General features: G+C 39.2%; 2 protein-coding genes and 1 long non-coding RNA gene across 6 annotated transcripts in view; 1 reads left to right on the forward strand and 2 right to left on the reverse strand.

Annotated features, from left to right (window-relative positions):
* Window positions 1–2785, forward strand: part of epb41l4a (erythrocyte membrane protein band 4.1 like 4A) — a 29861-nt gene extending 27076 nt beyond the window's left edge. Inside the window, exons 18-23 of one of the 3 annotated variants that reach the window (XM_035535204.2) lie at window positions 80–199; window positions 306–353; window positions 473–541; window positions 1239–1349; window positions 1535–1613; window positions 2049–2785. In XM_035535204.2, the coding sequence (XP_035391097.2) occupies window positions 80–199; window positions 306–353; window positions 473–541; window positions 1239–1349; window positions 1535–1613; window positions 2049–2159 (538 nt within the window). In that variant the 3' untranslated portion in view covers window positions 2160–2785. Of the gene's footprint in view, window positions 1–79; window positions 200–305; window positions 354–472; window positions 1011–1238; window positions 1350–1534; window positions 1614–2048 lie in introns of those variants that run through there. The other 2 variants (XR_014118719.1, XM_035535206.2) reach the window with 2 other exon arrangements.
* Window positions 2786–5806: 3021 nt separating this feature from the next.
* On the reverse strand, window positions 5807–11448 carry LOC113573317 (uncharacterized). Its single transcript, XR_004777080.2, has 4 exons — window positions 11103–11448; window positions 9683–9736; window positions 8557–8605; window positions 5807–8432 (listed from the first exon to the last, which is right to left on the reverse strand). It is a non-coding gene; the product is annotated as an uncharacterized LOC113573317 (long non-coding RNA).
* A 1074-nt stretch (window positions 11449–12522) lies between these two features.
* On the reverse strand, window positions 12523–22784 carry gal3st1b (galactose-3-O-sulfotransferase 1b). Of its 2 annotated transcripts, none has more exons than XM_081702615.1 (3): window positions 22606–22784; window positions 14041–14185; window positions 12523–13852 (listed from the first exon to the last, which is right to left on the reverse strand). In XM_081702615.1, the coding sequence occupies exons 2-3, from the start codon at window positions 14157–14159 to the stop codon at window positions 12700–12702; spliced, it is 1272 nt and encodes a 423-aa protein (XP_081558741.1). In that variant the 5' UTR covers window positions 14160–14185; window positions 22606–22784; the 3' UTR covers window positions 12523–12699. The 2 variants fall into 2 exon arrangements, with proteins under 2 accessions (XP_081558741.1, XP_026859322.2); XM_027003521.3 differs by having other exon boundaries at window positions 14041–14194.
* Between the last annotated feature and the right edge of the window lie 702 nt (window positions 22785–23486).

Below are 23486 nucleotides of genomic sequence, written 5' to 3' on the forward strand. Positions count from 1 at the left end.
CTCTCTCTATTCTCTCTCTCTCTCTCTCTCTCTCTCTCTCTCTCTCACACACACACCAAATTGTGTGGCCTTGCTACAGATCTCGTCAGGAGAACGAGATGGTGGACTCTGGTCCACAGTGGGAGGCCGAGCTTCGCAGGCAGAAAGAGAAAACCCCGAACGAGGCGGGTCATCGGCGCTCACGCCATCGTTCCAGATCGTTAGTATCTGACTGGGCATCCTTTACCCGTCCAAGGGCAGGTTGGACGTTTCTGTGAGCCACTATCTGTGTATCCTGACCTTTGTCTGGATCTTTTTCTTTGTAGAAGAAGTCCTGATGTGCAAGCTAAGGAGCAGTTATGGAAGCATATTCAGTAAGTCATGCCCAAACTACTCCTCTACGGCCTCCGTACACTAGTTTACTCTCCACGTAGACTTTCAATCCTTCTACTGTGGGCTGGAGTTTATGTCTGTAATGGTTCATTTAATACAGAAAAGAGTTGGTGGATCCCTCCGGCCTCACAGAAGAACAGTTGAAGGAGATCCCATACAAGAAAGTAGAGTGAGTGGACATGTCACATCTAGGACTCATTTGTGCCTACTGGACTGGTTTGCCATTGGAATGGTTTGGGTTGGGTAACAGATGCTAGTTTAGGTTCCACAATCCCCACTGTCAGGGTGTGGTAAAGTCTGTCTTTGCAATAAGAATTTTTTCTGATACATTAATACATTGTTGAATCATATTGAGAGTGTGTCACCAAAGGTCACCTAAGCCTTGGTGATGTTTTTAACCATCTGGGCTCCAGTTATATTTTGTTGTTTTAGTTAATAGATAGTTCGGAGTATACACAATATACATCTCAGTCCCAGTACTTCAGGAATCAACTAACCAGGTACCAGTGACATGTTGAAGGCATCTGGGAGGCTTTTTTTCCCCAAACCATCATTCCATATTCTGAAATTCAAAGCTTCTTATTTTCATCTACTACAGATTGCAAGTATCTAGACGATCAGATATATTGCCTAAAATGGTAAGCTAAACTGGGTCATTTTTCCCCCTCTTCTGTATTCTTCAACCAACAAAGGTGTTCAGAAGGCAACCTAAATGATTCAAGATGCTCTAACCGAAAGCAACCTTTCATATACCTTTAATGTTCTTAACAGCCTGTGAAATAGGCGAGCAATGGCACATAAGGAGCACAATATTTAGTTTCACTGAAGACCCAGAGTGCAGGTAACCACGCTGTATCTCACTGCAGAACCCAAGGCGACCCCATCCGCATCCGGCACTCTCACTCCCCACGGAGCTTCCGTCAGTACCGTCGCTCACACTGCTCTGATGGAGAGCGGTCTGTCCTCTCCGAGGTCAAGTAAGTCTGGCCACAGTTTTGCCTAGCTCGCAACTTCCTTGGTCATTCACAAGAAACTATATGATCCAGTAAAAATGTACTGTATTGAAGGAGATTTAATCATACCAACGGCATCACTGTACTGAGGTCAGAGTTTCCTATTGGGTTTTGTTGACATCCCCTCACAACCTTCTCTTTACCTGCAGCTCTCGAACTGATCTGGTACCCCCACTTCCTGTTACTCGCACTGCAGACATTCCTGGGTCCAGTACCACCACCTCACAGGTTGGTCACACCACCGAAATGGTCCTCAGAACACTGCCTTGCACAGTTTCACATTTTCCCGATTCAGTTTCACTTGATTCTTCACCTGTGGGGAATCAGCAAATGACCTGAATTTTTCAGCTGTAAAAGTGTCAAATTGTACTAGACCTGGGAAACACTGAACTAACACTGCAGATAACTTCAAATTCAGGGGTGTCACTTCCAATACAAAATGCAATATATTGCTACAGTTTAATTTGTGAATATTGTAAAATGAGCAGAATACTGGATATTTTTTATGATTTCGATGTTTTAACTTTCCAGACAGATGCAGATCAAGCAGCAGTCAGTGGTTTGACGTGATCAGAGTTTGGGCAGGTAGACGCTCAGAGGGATGAGATGTAAGCTGTTTCAAACAGCCAATTAAATCCATCTGTTTTGTTTTTCTCACTGCAGAAGAAGAATGGCTCAAAAGACGACCTATCAGAAAGCTCCGGACAGGAGACAAAAGGCAGCAGAAAGGCAGCAAAGACCACACAAGGCCATCGGACCAGGAACGAAATGTAACTCCTTTCACCACAGGAGTGTCACAGGTTAGGGGAGGAGATGCAAGGAAGGAGTGGAATATTGTGAGAGTATACTGAGACATGGAAGTATTCAGGACTTTTAGATGAAGGCTCTCCAAACTTGGAGCTCATTTCCTTTCTAAAGAACTTTAAGATAGCTATGTTTATGCCATAAGTCTGTCTAAGCATCATGTTCAGTGCAGAAAAAAAGGTGTAGCGGTCTTATCATTCTGACTAACTGGATCATTAGAACCATGCAACATATTTTTACGTCCACATACATTCTGACAATCAAATGAAGGATAACTGATCATTTATATAGCAGACAATGCACAATCTTGGTGGTAGACATCGGCATAGACACCACAATGATTTCAAAATCAATTTTATACAGTATTAAATACTTCTTGAACTCATTATAGCATGGACGTTATCATGGAAAGAGCTTGCATTATCACTTTTGTGTCATCTGATGTTAGAAGGACTTCTCTCTGCTGTAGGAAATGTTGCTGCTGTATTCTTTTTGTATTGTGTTTTTTCTCTGCTGTTTAGAAAATCACTGAACGTGGTTTATTGTTGCTGAGCCGAAGAGTCACTTATGGTCAATAAAGATTCTTGTCACTCTAACATTTTGAATACTCTGGGTTTTTCCGTGACACCTCTGTGTCTACAATTTACCACCAGTAGAGGGTGTCATATCACTAGCTGATGTCAAAATGGTTTAATGGGAAATAAATTTTCCCTCTCATTTTTTGTTCTAAGTGCTCTTAGCAATTGCTGATTTATTCAATGGCCATAAGAGACCACTCACAAGTAGAGAAAATATCATCTTTATGGATATCCAATCTCTAAAATAAGGTAATTTAACTGATGGTTATAACAGCAAGTGAATATTGTTAGTAAAAACACCCGGCTATTGGATAGGAATTTATGTAATTGTAGAATCATTATTAAAATTATAATGTTTGTTTTATCCAAGCTCTTCTCTAGAGATCTTAAGTGAACTAAGTGAATGCTGGATAACAGGCTAGGTACAGGTTTCACTATACTTTAATCTAAAATTCAAACCCATGTAATGGTTATGAAAACTTCAACCTGTTCAAACAAAGACTCTATATAATTTTGTTCCATAACACTACTGATAACGTGTCTCCTAATAGGTAATAGTTTGTAGCTAGCCATAACGGGTCTAGTTTCATGGATTTAAGACATACAATCATGAACAATAAACAACAATACAATCATCAACAATAAACATATGCCTGAATTACCATTATGTCAACTTCACCCCTTAGTGTATTAACTGTTCACTCACACTACTCAGTCACTCAAAGATTTGGTTTGGTAAGGCCTCTGGGTTGATGTTTACTTTAGTACTACGTGTCCTCATTTCAATTTGATCTACCACACGCTCTACGACATCCTTAGGTTTAGTCTACACAATGAACATGTTTGGTCTGGCAAAGCACAAGCATATAAGATTTTGTCCTTGAGGTGAAAACGAAGGTGTGTCGTCTTAAATGACAGCCAGCAATGCTGTTTTGCCAGGTGTGTTCATTTAATCCCTGTTCAATGCCACTGGCTGTTCCAGTGCGCTGAACTGACTTACATCTGCAGCGAAGCTACAGCTGTATCACAGTTGTGTGTGTTATGGCAGGTCACAGTACGCATGCCAGATGCACTAGCACACCTCAAACAGTGTGGAGAGGGGTGCAGGCCACAGAGAAGAGATTCAAACTTTGCTTCGGGTTTTGGACAGACTCCTTCCCACACATACAGCTTGTGATCTTGCATGACTGAAGCCCATCTGGTCTTCCCTTTTTTGTTTCAGACCCTACAATCAAACTTCAAACTTTGAAGAATAATGATAGAACATTTAGCATTCGCTCCTGCACACCCTTTCTGAAGTTCATTATCTCATTTCTTTCTTTTATAATGAAAGAGTTGCAAAGTTTTAAGATAAGTCATTTATGCATGGTTTCACCAGAATGTGTGCCTACTTCAACCTGTCTCTACTTTTGCCAGTAAATTCATACAGGAATGCAAACAATTTTCTGTATCTGCTGACCTGAAAATATGCTGTGGGCTTGTGAGGACAACAGCCTCCAGCACAGAGAATTGTGTAAACAGGATACCATCCCTTTCCTGTGAGAAGACTTCTAATCACATTAGTGGACTGAATGCTCATTGTGTGTTCTACAACTGGCCATATAGCAAGGTTCCTCACCTACGGTTCTGGAGACAATTTAAGGGTAAGGGTTTTCCCTTCTTTGCATCATCTCATGAACTAATTTTGAAACCATTAATGAGGTACACCATTATCTAATCTGATACCATTATCTGATCTGCTGATCAGGTGCACCATAGCAGGAACATCAGCAATGGGTGAAATCCTATGGGACCCCAAGAGTGACAGTAAGGAACTGAGTGATGGCACCTCAACAGATGATTTTTGATTACCTAGTTAAGGACAAACCTTGAACAGAACAAAAACCTGGTCTGGCTCAGGGTCCCACAGGAGATCTTGAAGAACCTCGGCTGTAGGCTAATGCTGACCGACCTTCTTCCGAGAGATCTACTGTTCTCCAGAATTTAACTTCAACCCTAGTTCAACACACCTGTCCAATTTAATCATTTCCCAGCTCTTAAATATTAGTCAGATAGAAACGGTGTTTAACAAAAGAGCTCAAGTACATGGGATAGTAGCTCTAAAAGAGAAGAGATGGGAACCCCTGCATTAAACCCTTGGCCCTTTGATCAAAGATGTGGAACTTTCTTACAACATGTCCCATCAATCTGATTTGAGAATCAATATAATCATATGAGCCTTGAGACCTTGGTATCATTTAATTAAGGCCTCAACTGCTACAGCTTAATGTAGCTGATGTAATCCATCTTAATGGCCCAATGAGAAACCAACACCTCACACCACTGGTTAAAAGCATTTATGTTATGTGAACATCTAACACCCATCAGGTAATGCATGAAAGGTATTTTTATGGAGGGAGCAGATAGAGTAAACATAAGGTTGGGCACAATTCAGATTTAAACCAAGACAGCTATCCAAGTTATATTTACTTGGTCAATTCAGGCAGAGAGACAGATCTTAGTACTCAAATTCATATTCAAACCTCTAGATATAAATTAAAAGGGCAGACATTTGGCCAATGAGCTGAACACATGACATTTCATAAAAGGGTTTTATATAAATGACCCTTTAAGGCATTTGATTACTAGCATTTTTCAAACTTGGAAAGCATTTAGAACAATATGGTTAAAAAAGAAAAAAAAAGACTGGGGTTCCATGAATAACCGTTAGAATACAGAGTTTCAGGCCTCAGTGGCCTGTGTCCAGAGGCATTCCCAACACCGGAATTTCCTTGGTTGCAGTTTCCATGTGACTGCAGCTGTGAAAGGTCTCTTTTCCACCACAATTTCACCATATAGGGGTTTGTGTAATGAGGCTAATAATTCATTACAGCCTTCATTTTCCACCAAAACATCACAAGGCCTACAGTTTGCCATATGACTCATCATAATTTGGATATTATGTGTGATATGTAAAACAGGGTGAGATTAAGTGGTGGTATTCACTTTTCCTCATATCTGAAAGTCATAGTATGGCTAATGAATCACGCAACAAAAAGACAAAGAGAGCTTGCATATTTATTCATCTACTGCTTAAATTGCCAAAATTACTTGTACAATACATAGTGCATCATTATCGATCACAAGCTGACAAATTTTTTTTTTTTTTTTTTTTACACCAATGGTTATTACATAGGCAGAGTTTGCTATGGTATGTCGATACTAAGCTACTCGCTATTTACAAGACAGCTGGCATACCTGAATAACGCAAACAGAATTAGCATCAAGATGGGAAAAATTAAAAAACAAAAAACAGAAGCAGAAAGCAGAAAGCATGCTGTTGGTATGCTATCAGCACTAGAGAAGGATTAGAAGCTGGGAAAGTTCCCACTATAGTGGAAAAACGGAAGACAAAGAAACTGACGTGGGCTTTCAAGTTGGTCATTGAATTAGGATTGTTAAAAGTACATGTTAACTGGAAGCAAAGACAAAACTGCAAATACTGAATAATAATACTTTGCTACTGAACTCAATTACCCAAAAGAATAAATAGAAAGCTGTTTTGGTTTCTATTCTCAAAACAACCAACGACTCATCCATAAAACCATTGATTAAAAAGGTGAGACTCATTCATCAGTGCTACATTTTTAGCCCAGAACAAAAGCATGATCAGATTTTGGCTACTGAGCGCTGGGATCTCATTTGCCAGGCCATACAGAACCCCAGAAGCATCCAATAATTACCAGCTGGTAAAGAATATGCAGCCAGATTAGTAACCCTGGAGCAACCAGTGCATGGGGTGGCGCAGCACAAAGCAAGATTTCTCCATTAGCAGGCCACCCGTAGGTCAACCGTATCTGGGTGACCAAGCTATGCAGTTAACTGACAAATCCTGCTTTGTGGAATAACCCTCAGGCAGACAACATACATTGCTGTTTCCCTGGGTAAAAGAGTATTCATGCGCCTTAAGAAAGAGAACGAGTGCTTTAAAAAAAGCCCACCTCCACCCAACCTCCAAGGCATCTACTTCCATTTCAACTGCAAAGAATATTAAAATAGCAACATTTACATTATGCAACAATACCTTTTCTGACTTCCTGTATATTTGAATTAAAGTAATTAATGGCTAAACCATGTGAAATACACTCCTAGACACAGATCTTTGACACTACTATATCAAAGACAAAGAGTTCACAGATGGTTTGCTATTGCCAAAATTACTAATGCCAAGAAGGGCTACTAACCCTTCATACTAACTCTCAACCTTAAAGGGAAAACACTGTTTAATTGCAGTTTTGTGATTGCTCCCGCTGTCTTTACGGTCATAAAATTGCAAGAGATTGTCTCCTCAAAGAAAACTGTTCGGGTTTTTTGTTTGCTTGTTTGTTTTTGTTGTAACGTCCATCCTTTGAAATCCAATGAGAAAGCCGCAGAGAAACAACAGGGGGGGGGGGAGTCAATCCAGACCAAGTTACGACAACCATACAACAAAGAACCAACACCTCCTCTGAACGTTAAAATATGAAATAAAAACCATCTTAGCTACCTTACCAAGGAGCAGATTACAGTCCAAAATAGCACCATTCATCAGTGTCTCAAATCCGTGGCAGCATCTCAATCACTTACCACAAGGAAACGATGCGTTTTCTACAGCTACTTCTATATCACAACGCACATGATTACACTTTAATATACTGGCAGAGCAAAAGAAAAAAAAAGAAGCTAAAAACCTTAAAACAAGGTCTTTATAAAAAAAATAATAATAATTAAAAAAAAAAAAAAAAAAAAAAAAAGCACACCCTATGTACTATAAAGCTTCTACTAACTGCATGGGAATTAGGGACTCTTAGCCTTAGTAAATACTGTAGAGTGTGAGATAGTAGGTATTGTTTGAGCAGTTTAGTGTGTGGAGACAGATCAGTTGCTGTAGAGTGGAGGCAGAGTTGAATCTGAAACGGCGGGAGAACCAGTGTAACAGAGACCAACTAACTCAATGAGTTCACGGTCTGGCATAATTTAGGATTCAGGGATTTGTGAGCTGGAAGAGAAAGTGTATTTGGTTAGTGGGCATATTTGCCCATAGCAGTGATACTACAAATATGGAAAAGAAAAACTTGGTCCTTGGCAGGTCCATGGAGCTACAGAACGGTACAAATGCTGAAATAAAAAGGATCCTGCTTTTTGGGGTGTGGTCAAGTGGGTGACATGCTGCTGCAGGTTCTCTCGGCCCCTGGGAGGCGGGGGGGGGTTGGGGCTGCCCATGGAGGTTGTAAACAACACAGACGTGTGGGTCTTTTACAGCTCCAATCTGTCATGCCTGTCGCGAGGTGCTTTGTGTCATTTGGCATTTCTCCATCTCCTCCAAAAAACTTGAGCTTATCAACAAGGCTTAGAGTCCCAAGCGCTTCTAACATAGTATTAAATCATACACATGGGGAAATAAAATCAGCCCCAAGGTCATAATTCATCTTTACCACATACCATAAAAAATAAAGATGTACACAATTTAGAAAACAAAAAAAATATATATGGGGGGTGGGGAGATGATCCCCCCACCCCCACCCCCACCCCACTCAATTAATGTTAATGGAGAGACTATTTCTAGCCCACATCAGGCGGAAGGAATGCTGAATTTTCATGGCAGCATTTCTGCATCCTGGCCAGCACAGGGACCCAGCGTCCAATCCTGAGAGAGATAAGAAGGAGTGAGCCAATGGCCTCCATGGCCTTACTCCAACCTAATAGCCATTTGAACTTGATTTCATGCACTTTTTTTTTTTTTGCACAGCATTCAAAAGGACGGGACGTACCTCAGGGGATCCTCCATTGCTCCTGTTAGTCTGTTTTTGAAGCAGGAACCTTTAAAAGAAACAGCAGCACCATGTGAAATGAGTATGCCAAGAAACAGTTCTCAATAACAGGCCAGGATACAGCACTGGGAGGAAGAAAAACTGGAGAGTAGTATTGACAATCACTTTATATTCCTTCATATGATCCCATGTCAAAAAACAAAAAGGTTGCTAATGACCTAATGCAGTAATATTTGCCCTTAGCTTTTCTTTGTCTATGCATAAAAATGCCCAAAGGACAAATATAAGCAAATCAAGTTAGGACCCAACACGGGTTCAAGTGGGCAACATTCTTCAATCACATCTGCATAAATTGTCAAATTAGGATGATGAATCCTAATTATAATTTGATCCCCTATTTAAGGAAATTAGGCGATTGTTATCAAAACCAGATCCAAGAGGACAGTATTCTATTGTTCTATGCACAACATGGCATTCCTCAGCAACCCAGCTGAACAGACAGGGTTTAGAAGTCTTCCCCACAAAAGACCAAGAAATAACAATGCAAAAACACGTTCACGTCTGAAGCAAGCCCACATGGTCACAATAGTGGGGCTGGGCACCTGTTCAAATCCCTTCTATTCCACTTCCCTGACTGCAGCTTGGAGCACCTCCAAAGTCCAGTCAAATGAGGTCACATTCTCCCTCCCCCCCCCCACCATGCCGCCACTCCCCATTTCAACCCGCCACTGTGAGCGCACAAACCCGATGAACCCTCAGCCTGCTGCAGCACAGACAGATTCTGGAAAACACGCCTCCATTGAGACGGCTCCAGCTGAGCAGGGAGGCAGGGCTTAGCACCAGCGCCAACACAAAGACCAACAGTACCTGGTACTGCTGGAGAACTAGACTAAACGAGAGCAATTCTAACAAAAGGACATGTAAATAGATACATAACAGCTGAATTGTTCAGGAGACCATTAAAAATTGCTAAAATGACAAAGACTATCAAAATAATTCAAAGAACACCCAAAAAAGTCAGATCTCCCATTAAAATGCATTAAAAATCTTAATATTAACTGCTATCTATCTTAGTATAGCAGCATATTTTATTTTCTAGATTTTTATATGAAAGGAAAAGGCTTACCATGATTGTCTGCACAAATAGCTCTTGTACTGCAGTGGATTAAAGGAGAAAACACTGCGGGACAAAAGAGACGGGTGTCTCGTCAAACGGTTAGATTTTCAGTGAAGATGATCATGCCCTTGGTGTGTGCATTGAGCATTTTAAGATGGGGGACAATGACGGATTCGTGTGCGAGTGTCCTACTGCAACAACTCTCCTGCAAGAGAGACATGGCCATGTCGTAGACCGGATGCATGACTTCATCTATCCTTGTAGCTACCTATATTTAGGACTGTGCAATCCATGCAACCAACAGCTGCTAGAGCCTTGCAAATCAATAACCAAGACGATCCCCGTGTCAAGTTGGGATAAAACAATTCTGTAAAATATACGGCAAAATCTGGGATATAAGATATATAGTCCTAAAATTAATGTTTGATCTGCCGTCAGTCTATTGACATTATTGCAATTGACAGCATCAACGTTCTTGTCTGAATTCAAAACTCGGAATCGTGTTCAAAACGAGGAACTGTGTGTTCGTCTCGCTTTGCCATTCTGGCCGACTACCACGCGTTGATGAAATTATGCCGTCTGGCACATATTTTTTATAGACACTATGGCATCTAGGTAGCTAATTTTGCACTTCTGCTCCTTGAAGGATACAAGTACAACCCATGAGCTTAAGGGAAACTGGACGTTAATCACGCTAAACAACTGCTTATCAAATTCCGCATACTGTGTAGGTGGCTGGCTAGCTTGCAGACAAGCATTTAAGATGATTTCAACTCGCGTTCAGCTGTCTGCATAAAGCGTATCTAGCTAATTTTGCGAGTTATTTTACTTGTAAATTGCTAATATGAGCGAATCTTTTGCCCCGAAGGAAGTCCAGTGACTGCAGTTTCGTAACTATGTCAACTGTAGTTTTAACAGCACCACTTTATGCTTAGAAGCAAGATTCGTGAACAAAGAATTGGCTAGTTAGCTTGGCTGACTATATCGACCGACATCTAGCCAGCAAACCTACAGGGCTGCTATGAGCAACACACTTGTTTAAAATGGCATTTTGGTCGTCTAATATGATCCACTTTGCTTGTCCATATTCAGACAGAACTGTGTAAACAACCAAACAGTCGAGCCAACTAGCTAACCTATCTAGCGGTGCAGTAAGTTGCTTACAACTACATAGCCATTTAGCTCTGCTGTTTGTTAACTTGTAAATAGCAAACTAAGCAGTTGTAATTTAACCCTGTACCACTATCGTGGTTTAAGTCACGGTGACATGTAGGACAGCCAAACTTAGCCAAACGTTATTTGGTTAGCTAAGCTAAGGTTAGCTAGCGGGTAGCGTTCACCGAGACAGCTAGGCTAACTAGCAACTTTGCTAACGCCAATGTTTGGTTTACAACGACCGAGTGATTTTTAGATGTGGAGGCGAACTTACGGTTAAAGCCTCTGTTGTTGTTTTTGTCCCGTTTCACCCGAAGTTTCACAGCGGACCTCCACGCAAGCGACGCGATGGATTTTTAAACTGTTTCGAGTAACTAAACCTAGCAGTTTAACGCAGCCCTCTGTATGAAAGTGCTCCCGCACGGGAAGCCAGGCAGTAGCCTACAACAAATGCTTTAATTTGGTGACTAACGTTAAATTAACCAGTGAGTTAGTTTTTTTGCCTAATATATGGCATGGGGCCATGCCCCCATTTCGGCTGCACTGCAGCCTAGGCTAGACTGCTTAGTCGGCAGTGGGCAGGATCGTATGGTCCCCCTCAGACTGAACACAACGAGGGCGCCTCCAATCGCTGCGCTCACGGTCCGTAGATAGCGATCCGAGCGTAAAACGATATGATTGGATATGCTCATTTACCTTTATCCAATAAAAACACAAAGAGTTGACTTCTCTTGATTGCCATTGGCTAAAACAGAAAAGCCCACCTTTTAAAGAGCAACTGACCGTAGTATTGCTGCCAAATTTTCGTGTCATTTAAATGATCTTGAATTTAGGTAATAACCCACTTTAAGGGCATGACTGAAGTTTTTCTAGTTATGTTGGTTTCATTCATTTAAACATAATGCCTTCAATTTTAATTCCCTCGTGTTCCATGTGTACCCGATGGCACCCAAAATTACAATTACAAAATCAACAATTAAACCGACAATATCCATAATAAAAATGTATGATGAGACTGTTTTGCTTATATATCAATCAGAATCAATATTAACGTTTTCGAATTTATATTTATTTAAAAAATTGTAAATACTTTGTTCATTCATTAATTAATTAATTTTTTCCAGTGAACTCACATATTCATGGCTGGACTCGAACGTGTTAGAAAGCTTTTGCAGTATACGCTTAAGGGATTTCTCTGCAAATGCACCCACTGAACTCTGATACACTGTAATTTCTTGCAGTGACGCAAGACCAACCTTCTAACTCAAAACTGCCACCCCTAGTTTTCGGCTGGTATTACACACAGACTAGTTTTCAGATACAGTTCATTGAGGTAGTTTAATACAAAAAAAACTTATGATTAAAAATATCTAATCACTTGTGGTCCTTGCTTCTTTTCTGTGTTTGGGATAATTCAAATATTTTGAAACCTAATTCTAAATTACTAATGATTTATTATATTTAATAATAATCTAGTTGTATATATGATAACAATGTTATACAAATATGTAATGCTCAGTAAAAAAAAAAAAAAAAAAAGATCAGTGATTTAGTTGCTATTCAGACTTAGAAATCCATAATGGTTTTTAAGATGAACAACACAGGCAATTTCAATTACTGTGAGATAATATTTACAATATTTTATTATATATCTATCAGGTGTACTGACACCATTTAGTCATGAAATGCACCCTCACTCACTCACACACACACACACACACACACACACACACACATACAGAGTTGCAATCTAAACAGTGCATATTCTGTTCCATTTCAGAATTTCTATAAATTCTAGTAATTACATAATTAAACATAATTTAAAAAGAAAGAAAATAGTTCATTCAAATATGTTTTTCAAAATATGTTTCTTATAATGCTAAAAAATATTTGAACCAGCTCCACAATTGGGTGAGCCACAGATTGACTCCAAGTTCTGTTAAGTACTGTATCTCAGGCATGAGCATTTTACGGCAGAGCTCGCTGTACTGCTGGTCAATGTTGGTCCTCAGATTGTATCCTAAAATAGAGTTTTCTCCCACAGGCTGCCAGGGCTTCATGCTTTCATCCCTTATGTCTCGCTCCTCCACTGCCATCCCGCCGTCAATACAGATGGTGGACATCTCCATGTTCCTTCTACGCAGTTCTTTCACGTCCCTTTCCATCCGCTTCCTGCCGTAGGTGTCCACTCTGGCCCAGAAGGTGGCATTGAAGTGACGATAGAGCTTCCAGTCTACACTATTCCACTCGTGGGCCTTGGCTCTCAGCTCAGGCGTGAGCTGGGCCACGCTGGTGCTCCTGCGAGCGTTCAATTTAAAAAACAGCAGATCGTCTGTCTCCCAGCAGAGGGCGTCTTTCAGCAGGATGAGAGATTCCTCAAAATATTCTGCAATTAAAATTAACTGGAAGCGATCCGAAATCGCATGGATGGCCTGCTCCACTATCGGGTCTTCCGGGTTTAAATTATTGTCATACCCAAGGTCAAAAAACTGTACGTTCTTTAGGTAGAATGCGTTGAATCCATCTGTGGTGAAGTAGCGGTTGGGGTCGCTCAGAAACACTGTCAGTTTGTCCTCTCCACGAATCATCCATGTTAGGGGCACAAGCTTCTTGAAGTAGTGGAACGACGACTCGAACACCATCGCTGGCTCTCTGAGGATTGTGAAGAAGAACGCGTCGTTTGGAAGAAGCGCCTCCACCTCTTCCGCGTTGAAACGCATGTGGTTGCAAATTATATTGTAGCACACGCCTGGGACATAATCCTTCACCTGCGTGCGAACAAAACGAGATGGGTAGAAGAAATCATTGCGACTGTTGGGGAGAGCAAACTTCAGATGATTCCGCTGCCCAAAGCGGAGGAGGATGTTTAGGATGGTGCTGCTGGCTGTCTTGTGCGTCTTTAGGAACATCAGGTCCACTTTTGGCTTGCAACTTTTCACTTCCCTTGGGCCTTTGGAAGCATGGGGAAATTCCCTCTTTTGTATAGGGATTGTTTGATGTGTACATGGAACAGCTCTTGGAAGTCTGCAGATGATTAACATAGATCATTCACAGAGCTATAACGTCCCTTCACCACTTAGTATATACTGTCAATGCATTGAGAAAATTGGTCTTTGTAACAAACATAAAGACTGATTATTAACATACCATTTAATTTCAAGTATTTACATTTATACTTTTTTGACACTTGCTTGTTTAAGAACATGGCTTACCTCCGTGGGCTGGCCTGGAGATACGGTGTAGAGAAACTGTACAGAACCATTGTGACACAGGTGAAGAAGATCACCAGAGTCACCCTTTGGGTGGCTGACTTGTGCTGGTGTTGTGACATGTTTTCTGTGTCACTCAAACCTGATTCTGGGAAGCCTCACAATAGAAAAGAAATCAAAAGTTAGTCATGGCAGAAACACAAATAAGAACTGTTACAATCACATGATCCTGTAATAACCCTTCATTTTCTGTGCATGTGAACATTTAGTATGCTTATTATCACAAATAACTCTACAACTGTACTTAGATACTGTTAGTAGTCAAGTATTTTCATGTTCATGTGATCTTGATTGATCATTGTCAATTTTTCAGACTTTCATCTTATAGTTCATTACATTTCACTCTTTACTCAACTGTATTTATCTAACACCAGAGGTGAAGATTTAAGTAGAGTCACTCGGAGTGAAATGAACATATTTTTGTTACTTGGGATCTGAATGGAGATAGGGGTGAGGGGTACCCAGCAACAACCGGTCTTAACCAATCTCATCTGGGCTCCTAATTTTAGGCATATGGATAGTTTAACTTAGAATTATCCCTCACCAGGGACATGTCCTGACTTTAATTCACACTCCTCTTATTCATAATGTGTCTCATGGATGGTAGACCAACAGAAAAGTGGTTTTTAAAATTGTAACTTGTGATCTTTGAAACATAATATATTAATTATTTTTAACTCTAAAATTCTAAAAAATGAAAGTAATTCCATCAAAATATATCAAACTATTTATCAAAATTATACCTGTTGCATGGTAAAATTCTTATTTGGCCAGTAGCATCCAAATAGGTACATTTAAGTTAAAGGCTCATATCCTATATTTTTTAAAATATTTTTCCTTTGTGTCCACTTACAACATTTGTGTGGCTTTATATTCCAACAGTCAGAATTCATTTTTTCCCAGCCAACCTCTCTTTCCAACCTCTCTTTATCCCTTAGGATTAAACAGGCTGTTTCTGTTATTGCACCTTTTAGATATAAGATAAATTAGCTCTGTTCTGGTTGGCTGCCTTGTATTGTGCCTCAAAAAGCACTCAGAGGTAAATGCTGTAGGCCAAAAAGGTAGAGGTATGAAAATGAGTGTGTCCTTGTGACAATAGAGAAATGGTTATTTCAAAACAGGATGTTTTTACTGGTTAGTGTATGGACAGAGAAAGTGAATGGTGTTGTGAACCTTTAACAATATTTACATATGAAGAAAATTCAGTTTTACATGATAGAGGCCCTTTAACATTGTAGCTGGCTTTGGCATTTTAATGTATTTTGTGGTTTACTAGTGGTAGCTGTAAAGATGATAAGTACATTCAAAAATTCAAACACAAAAGCCGAGTTTAAAAGTAACAAAAAAACAAAAAACAGAAATGTGATCGGTTGGTTGAGTTAAACAAACTTCCTAAACTTGATGCTTACTTCAGAAGATAACAGAGCCTTCGATTGGCTGTTCTGTTCATCGAAAAAGTGAAAATTTGGACTTGAGCACTTGATCCACCACTTTTAGATTAAGCTGAAGCTGGTTTTATTTTGAAAAGTAAAATATCTCCACTCTCCTTAGCGAAAAAGTTGCATGTTGAGTGGACTGCTGTAGCTCACTTGTCTGGTGAATGTTTTTATGGCAAAGCATCAACAAATATGCAATTAGTCACCGTTTGTATTATCACACTGTTATATTTACTAAATATTTGTATTACTTAATGTTACTATCATACTAATAGTAATATGCTACAGATGCTGGCTAGCAGTTGCTTATTTGAAGGCAGCACAATAATGTTCCTGAAACAAACAATGTTGACATTGTTAATGAAAACGTTAGAGACAACCTTGTTTTATATACAGCTCCAGAACAAATAAGAGACCGCTACAAAATGTCCAGTTTCTTTAGTTTTACAATTGATGGCTATGTGTTTGACCAGATTGTGCGGTTTTGTTTTATTCTATAAACTACCAAACGAAAAACTTAAAACTTCCAAATTCCAGATCAAATATTGTATTTTAGAGCATGTTTTTTATGAAAATGTCTAATGGTCAAAATAACAAAACAGTTACAGAAATTTCAGACCAGAAATAATGCAAAGAAAACAAGCTCATATTCATTTATAAACAACACAGTACTAATATTTCAACTCAGGATGAGTCAAGAACTCAGTATTTGTTGGAATAACCCTGATTTTTAATCACAGCTTTTCGTGCATCTTGGCATGCTTTCCACCAGTCTTTCACATTGCTGTTGGGTAACTTTAGCCCACTTCTGTCACAGAAATTGCAGGAGCTTGGCTTTGTTTGATGGCTTGTGACCATCCATCTTCCTCTTGATCACATTCCAGAGGTTTTCAGTGGAGTTCAGATCTAGAGATTGGGCTGGCCATGATAGGGTCTGGATCTGGTAGTCCCCTCATCCACACTTTGATTGACCTGGCTGTGTGACATAGAGCATTATCCTGTTGAATAAACCAATCATTAGAGTTGGGGAACATTGTCAGACCAGAAAGAAGCAAATTTTCTTCCAGCACAGTTTTGTAAGTGGCTTGATTCATGTGTCCTTCACAAAGACAAATCTGCCAGATTCCAGCCTTGCTGAAACACCCCCAGATCATCACCGATCTGGCACCAAATTTCACAGTGGGTGCAAGACACTCTGGCTTGTAGGCCTCTCCAGGTCTCCGTCTAACCATTACACGACCAGGTGTTGGACAAAGCTGAAAATTGCACCCATCAAAGAAGATGACTTTACTCCAGTCCTCTATGGTCCAATCCTTATGGTCTTTCGCAAACTTCAGTCTGGTTCTTTTTTGCTTTTCTTTGATGAAAGGCTTTTTTCTAGTTATGCACGACTTCAGCTCTGCCTCCAGAAGCCTGTTTAGAACCGTCCTCACTGTGCAGTTCACCCCAGCTGCTGCATGCCGTTCTTTTTGTAGGTCACTTGACGTCATCTTACGGTTGTTAAGTGACATTCGAATGAGGTGGTGATCATCATGGTCGGTAGAGAGTCTTTCTCGACCTCTGCCAGTTTGTAGCTGTTGTTATCCCATGTCTTTGTTGCTTGACCTTGTTCTTATGAACCGTAGTTTTTGAAATTTTCAAGATAGAAGCAATCTGACGCTCACTGTATCCATCTGCCAGTAAAGCTACAACTGAACCCTTCTTTTCCTTATTAAGAACCTTTCTTCTCAACTCTTTTGGCATGGTCTTTAGCTGTATTTTGACTACATTTACTTTTTGGGTAGTCCTGGCACTGCTTTTCCCATCCAGCTGGTTCTATAACAAGAGAACAGTGATGACACCAGCAGTGGTTCTTATACTGTTCCTCGTTAGAATAGGACTTTAAGGTGATCACCTGTTCAGCATCTCATTAAGTAGAATGAGGTGTGTCTGTGAAGGAATTCAAAAACACTTGAATGGAACGGCTGATGTACATGTGGAGATGCTGATTTAAGAAAAAACTGGAGTGGTCTCTTATTTTTTTCTGGAACTGCATATATAAAAGATCCAGATCACAGTGGGTGGAAGTGCAGACTGCTTTTCATCACTTTCATACTTTTCTTTCCCTGATTGACAAGAAAACACCTGGTTCACTGTCTATAATGGTATTATAATAACATTAGATATATATAGTATTATTATGATTCTATTAGTAGTAGTAGTAATATGAGTATACGATTATTCTTCTGAATGAAAGAGATGACAAAGCAGCCCCCACTCACATCCACTGTGATCTGGATCTTGTTTCTAGTTTGCTAATACATTTACATATATCAAAGTTCAAAGTTTATTTGTCACGTACACAGTCACACATGGTATAACTGGCAGTGAAATGTTTTATCATTTGTCATAGCCTTTGTCATTGAAAGTCTATTGTAACATATAACATTCTGGTTAATATGTCAACGTACGTTTGCTTTGACAACACCAAGGTCTGGTTTTTTTTTGGTTTTTTTGGGGTTTTTTTTTGGGGGGGGGGGTATTGTGTTGCATCAGGACCCATAATATACTAGTTACACCATTAGACCTAACAAAATTAGAAACATGTGTGACTCAAGTTGGATACCTTTATTAATTTCAATCTTTAATTTACTTGCTAGGACTTTAAGTATATTTTGGAATCTTGGCTTGTAATTAGATGGTTGCTGGTTCAAGCGTTGCCATTGTTGGGCCCCTGAGCAAGACCCTTAACCCTCGATTGCTCAAGTTGTACTCAGTCATAATTGTAAGTTGCTTTGGATAAAAGCGTCAGCTAAATGCCGTAAATGTAAATTCATTATAGCTAAGAAATGTCATCAACAGTAACACAGCTGTTAAAGTATCAAAAAATACAGTAACGTAATGACTCATTGAATTACAGGTTTCAAACAGAAGGCAAGGTATTTATGTGTAAAAAGACTCAATATAGTCAGTTAGGTTTTTTGTGATAATAGCAAATGTATTGTTTAAAATCATGAAGTCAGTCAACAGCTATTACAGGGTCTAAATTAGCAAAGAGCAGTTAATCAGAGTGTCCAGAAAAGTTAATTTCTGTGTTCTTTCTTCAGCACGTATTTTACACAATACCAAGTTTACGCTGTTGTACTGGTTTTCTATTAGTATAGTTATGCGTGTAAACATATAAACATGTAAACACAACAGAAAGCCATGAATGACTGCTTAGGTGCGTGTGCTGCAGAAGTTGTATGCTGCCTTCCGAGCAGCTGACAAAGTGGCCTGTTTGCTAGGCCAAAGTATCTCAGGCTATCAGGAATGTGAAGCATACACGTGCTTTGAGAACCTATGGACACTTGGAGAACTCTCATGACACAAGACACATGTTTCTGGGCATTCAGTCTATCCCCAATTCCAGGGCAACATCTCCTCTCTGTGACAGTGACACCTCCCTTTTAGGTGCATTGAATGCTTTCTAGGGCTGGTTTCAAGAACTGAACAACATCACAGCAAGAAGGGCCACCCCTAACCCCAATGATCAGGTACTGTGCATGACCATGGCTGATGGAAGAAAATCATTCAGAGTCAACCCACAGAAGGCTGCTGGACCCACGGAAGGATGCTGGACCAGCTGCCCCCCTCAGTTGGACCGTCTACAGTTTGCAAATCGTCCTAACCGTTCAACAGCCGATGCAAATGCTGCTCCTTCACCTGGCCCTTACCAATCTGGACAAAAAAGTATGAATGCTGTTCATAGACTTCATTCCTCAGCATCTGACTGAAAAGCTGAGACTGATCTCCTCTGTAACTGGATCCCGGACTTTAGAACTGCGAGACCCCACCCCAGTCAGTTCAGATTGGGAGCAGAGTCTCCAGCACTATCACACTGAGAGATGTGTGCTCAGTCCACTGACCAACAACTGTGCAGCAATGCACATCAACTGCTCTTCTGTAGAAATTGTTACAAGCACCAAGTTGCTTGGTGTCCACCTAGTAAATAATCTCATCTGAACCCTTAATGTTGGCTCCACTGCCAAGAAATACCAGCAGAAGAAACATGTACATTTTGCTGATACGTTTATTCAAACGAACTGATAATTATGACTGAGTACAACTCAAGAAATTGAAGGTTAACCTGGCAGTGGTGAGGTTTGAACTGACAACTTTCTGATTACAAGTTTCATACCTTAACCACTGAGCTACCACTGCCTGTGCAATGTAAGTTAAGCACATATTACTCCTTTCAGTAAGCTTCCTGCACTAGCATCTTTTTTTTTGGAAGGCAAAAATGAGCTTTTTAGTAGCTTTTAGTCTTCCTTTAAACGCCATTTCCTTTTTGCTTCAATGATTCCATAAAATCTGCTTAATGTAATATAAACAGCCTGTGATACTATCAGCTTGCCTCAAAGGGTGCTGCTTGCTATCAAGATAGGGGAGTGGGATGGTGTGAAATCTGACGGGAGGTTTTACTGAAGTGACAGATAGGTTGCAGGATTGAGACTTAGTAAACATTACAAAAACTCCTCCTGAAAAATTAGCAAGTAACAACACATATAGTCTTTGTGTAGCTATTTTTTGTATTTTTAAAAGCTTTTTTCCTGTGTGTTAACATGTGTGCATTTTTGTTCTACATTTTTTCTTTTTGCTCTTTGTTGGTTGAGAGGTTTTTTGGTACATTCTTGGTCATCCACAGAGATTCAAATCAATTGTGGATAGAGTGTAAGAAAGCTTGACTGGTTTAGAGTGCTTATAATGGTATAATGGTATATAATGGCTTATAATGGTGTGTAATGTAAAGAGTGCCGACAGTGTTGACACACTGAGGTGTGGTGTAACTGAATAAAATTAAAAGAGTCGTCCACATTCAAAAAAGGTGTGGCACTAAGTTTGTTTACTTTAGATTTTTACAGTTGTTCCATTCAGTGTGTTGACAGTAAAAAGCCTCTTGACTCTTAACTGATTAAAATGACCAGGCAGATGGCTTTAATGTACTAGAAAAAAACTTAGGATTTCAAGTCCAAAAAACTGACTTGACTTTGGATCGATGAGATTTTGTGAGAAATATCTGACACCAACTTGATGCTTAAGGCCAAAAGATTACTTTATACTTAGAATTTGCTGTCTTCTTTCTAAAATCATTTAAATTTTAAGTGAAGCATGAGATATCTTCCCCTTATTAACTGTTTCAGTGTGTTGTTTAGGATGTTTTAAGATGATTACTTAAAAAATGTTTATTGCATGCTAATTCATTAATACATTTGAGTAAATAAAGTCAGCTTGATAAGCTTTAAGGATTTTCATGTTTTCTACCACTATAAAATGATTATCACAAATCACTAAAAGGTTCTTATTAAAACATTGTTATAGTCTAACATATAATAGTTTCTGTTCTTGTGATTGTTGTTTTTTTCCATTTTATAAAAATGACAGGAATATATGACTGCTTCATTCCAGGTGTGGACAAACTAACAAGACAGGCAATAAAAATGAACAAATCCGTGTTTCACATCCACACCCCTTCTGCATTTATCACTGACGGCAGACTGGAAGCAATAGTTTAAACCTATTAATATGCTTTTCATATTTATATTCAAAAGCATGCAGGACATTTGAGGTATGGAGGCTAAAAGTAAAAGTCATTACACATACACATGCACCTGCAACTGAACTGTCATGATGAGAAACCAAAAGTATGGCTTTTGGTATTTGCACTAAAGGCATTGTTGCCTTGACAGCATATGCACTCCAGCCACTGTCTGCCAGAAAACTTAATAATAGGTGTGTTCTTTAAAATTTTCTTTCTTTCTTTGAAATAAAAGAAATAGAGGATAAGATGTAAAAATATCATGTCAATTATTTAAAGAACATTTAAAGAAAACACCTATTATTGTTGTATTTGAATAAAATATCAAACACATTCTTAAGACCTTTCAAATAAACAGTGCTTAGAAGAAATGTCTTAGCGATATCGCCACGAAATACTCAAAGGGACAGATGACTCAGCAGATTGTGAGTTCAATCCCTGATTGATGCCACAGCTATCTGTGGCCAGGAGCCTCAGAGAGGGAAAGGCGACACACTCTCTTACCCATGTCAATTACTGCAGCATATGTCAATGAATGCCTCATAGCAAATTCTTGTGATGTTTTGGAAATAGTCCCTGCTTTAGAAACACCTTTAAAATACTCTGTTCACTATTTCAAATACCCTGTAAAATACAAAATGCAATGTGCTCAAATGGTTTTTAAGCAAGTAAAGTACATACTTTAAGCAGAGGCAAATGAAACGCAAACAGTGTGTTTGTACAGGAAATATCCGATGAGTAGTATATGTCAAAATCATTGTTACACCCCCATAGAAAGAGTTTCAGAACATTAAACACCTCTCAACAGTTTCTATCCAGGTTTTATAATGTCAGGACCATCAACAATTATAGCCTCTAATAGAGTGCTTGTATAAGGATTCTTAATTAATCATTACAGATAATTTATTAAAATATGGAAAGAACAAGCATCCTAGAAAAGTCAAATTGAATGCAATTGTTTTAGTATCACTAGAGAAACTAAACAGAAAAAGTATTCACTTTCCAAAAACAGAAGTTAAAATCACTGTTAGACAGAAACAGCACCCTTTTCTGCCCTGACCATGAAACTTAATGCAGTTTAGATTAAGAATAATCAAACCTGTTCTACCAGAAGTGACTGCTCTCTGTGTGAAAGATGTGAGCAAAAACACATGAAAGGGCACAACGATTATTCTCACAGAAAAGACTTGGATAGAAAATGCACCTGACTATAATCCTTGAAATCCTTGAAAATCCTTGAAATGCAGGAAATATGGCCATGTCATCTCATTTGAATATAGGAAATTAATAGGGCAATCTCACACCCTAAGTATTACAGCACTTTTACTTTCTTACACTATTGCTACTACAAATAGTAGTATACTACAAATACTATACTGACTAACATTTAAATTGCACCGTCCACAGTTTAAAAATCTAAACTTGAACAGGAAGACTTCAACAACAACAATACAGCAGGAGACAGAAAAAAATATCTGATGTTCTAGCAATTCAAATGATTCAAATGCTAACTACCTGATGTAAAAGAGTACTTGTCAATTCAGGGATGGTACTGCTCTGAAGAAATTCTAAAGTAGCCAGGAAAGTCCAACATATTTGCCCAAGGTGGATGAGTTTTCAGTAGTAACCCAGAATTTGTAGCTCCTGCTTCACAGTTCAGTTAGTATAGCTTTGAGTTAAGAATCAAACCTCCCCGCCACCTTCAATAACCTGTTTAGCAGAAAGAAACTTTTCACCACACTTCCTTTCTATGAATGTGCTTGTGTGTGGATTCCATGAAAAAGCTTTTGTCCTCACAGCAAATCCTCCAGAATGGGTTGGACTATCAATCTGAGAACCAATCATAATCTTTGTTTTGGAAAAGATGATATCATGACTGAAACCATAAAACTGGACACAAAACAGTAAAAAAAATGAAGCTGATACATGATCTTTTAAGCAAGTAAGCTACATGGGACATTTTGTGAACAGAAGGATATCATTTTGAATAGGCTGCTGCCAGAAATGACAATATCTCACATATAAACATATTTGTGATAAGTAATAACTATGAGACTTCATTCCTTTGTGATTATTTATATATCTAGCACTCAGATACCATCACCAACAGCAATAACTTACATACCACTGTACTGCTACGGTGAGAATGACCTGTCTCCCAAATACTATAGGATCCAACCAGTTATCGATGAGTGGGTATATATATATATATATATATATATATATATATATATATATATATATATATATATATGTATGTATGTGTGTGTGTGTGTGTGTGTGTGTGTGTGTGTGTGTGTGTGTGTGTGTGTGTGTGTGTATCACAGCCCCAAGTGCCCCTATCACCACTGGGACAACCCTTCTGTTAACTGCTCTGTCTTTCAGTCCCTAGTATT

The sequence above is a fragment of the Electrophorus electricus genome, chromosome 19 (assembly GCF_041902795.1).
Source record: "Electrophorus electricus isolate QZ-2024a chromosome 19, ASM4190279v1, whole genome shotgun sequence".
NCBI classification, from domain to species: domain Eukaryota; kingdom Metazoa; phylum Chordata; class Actinopteri; order Gymnotiformes; family Gymnotidae; genus Electrophorus; species Electrophorus electricus.

Coding starts and splice junctions, on each gene's coding strand:
- gal3st1b (XM_081702615.1), bottom strand. CDS start 14,159: ATGTCACAACACCAGCACAAGTCAGCCACCCAAAGGGTGACTCTGGTG. Junction 13,853..14,040: donor CTCCAGGCCAGCCCACGGAG/GTAAGCCATGTT, acceptor AATCATCTGCAG/ACTTCCAAGAGCTGTTCCAT.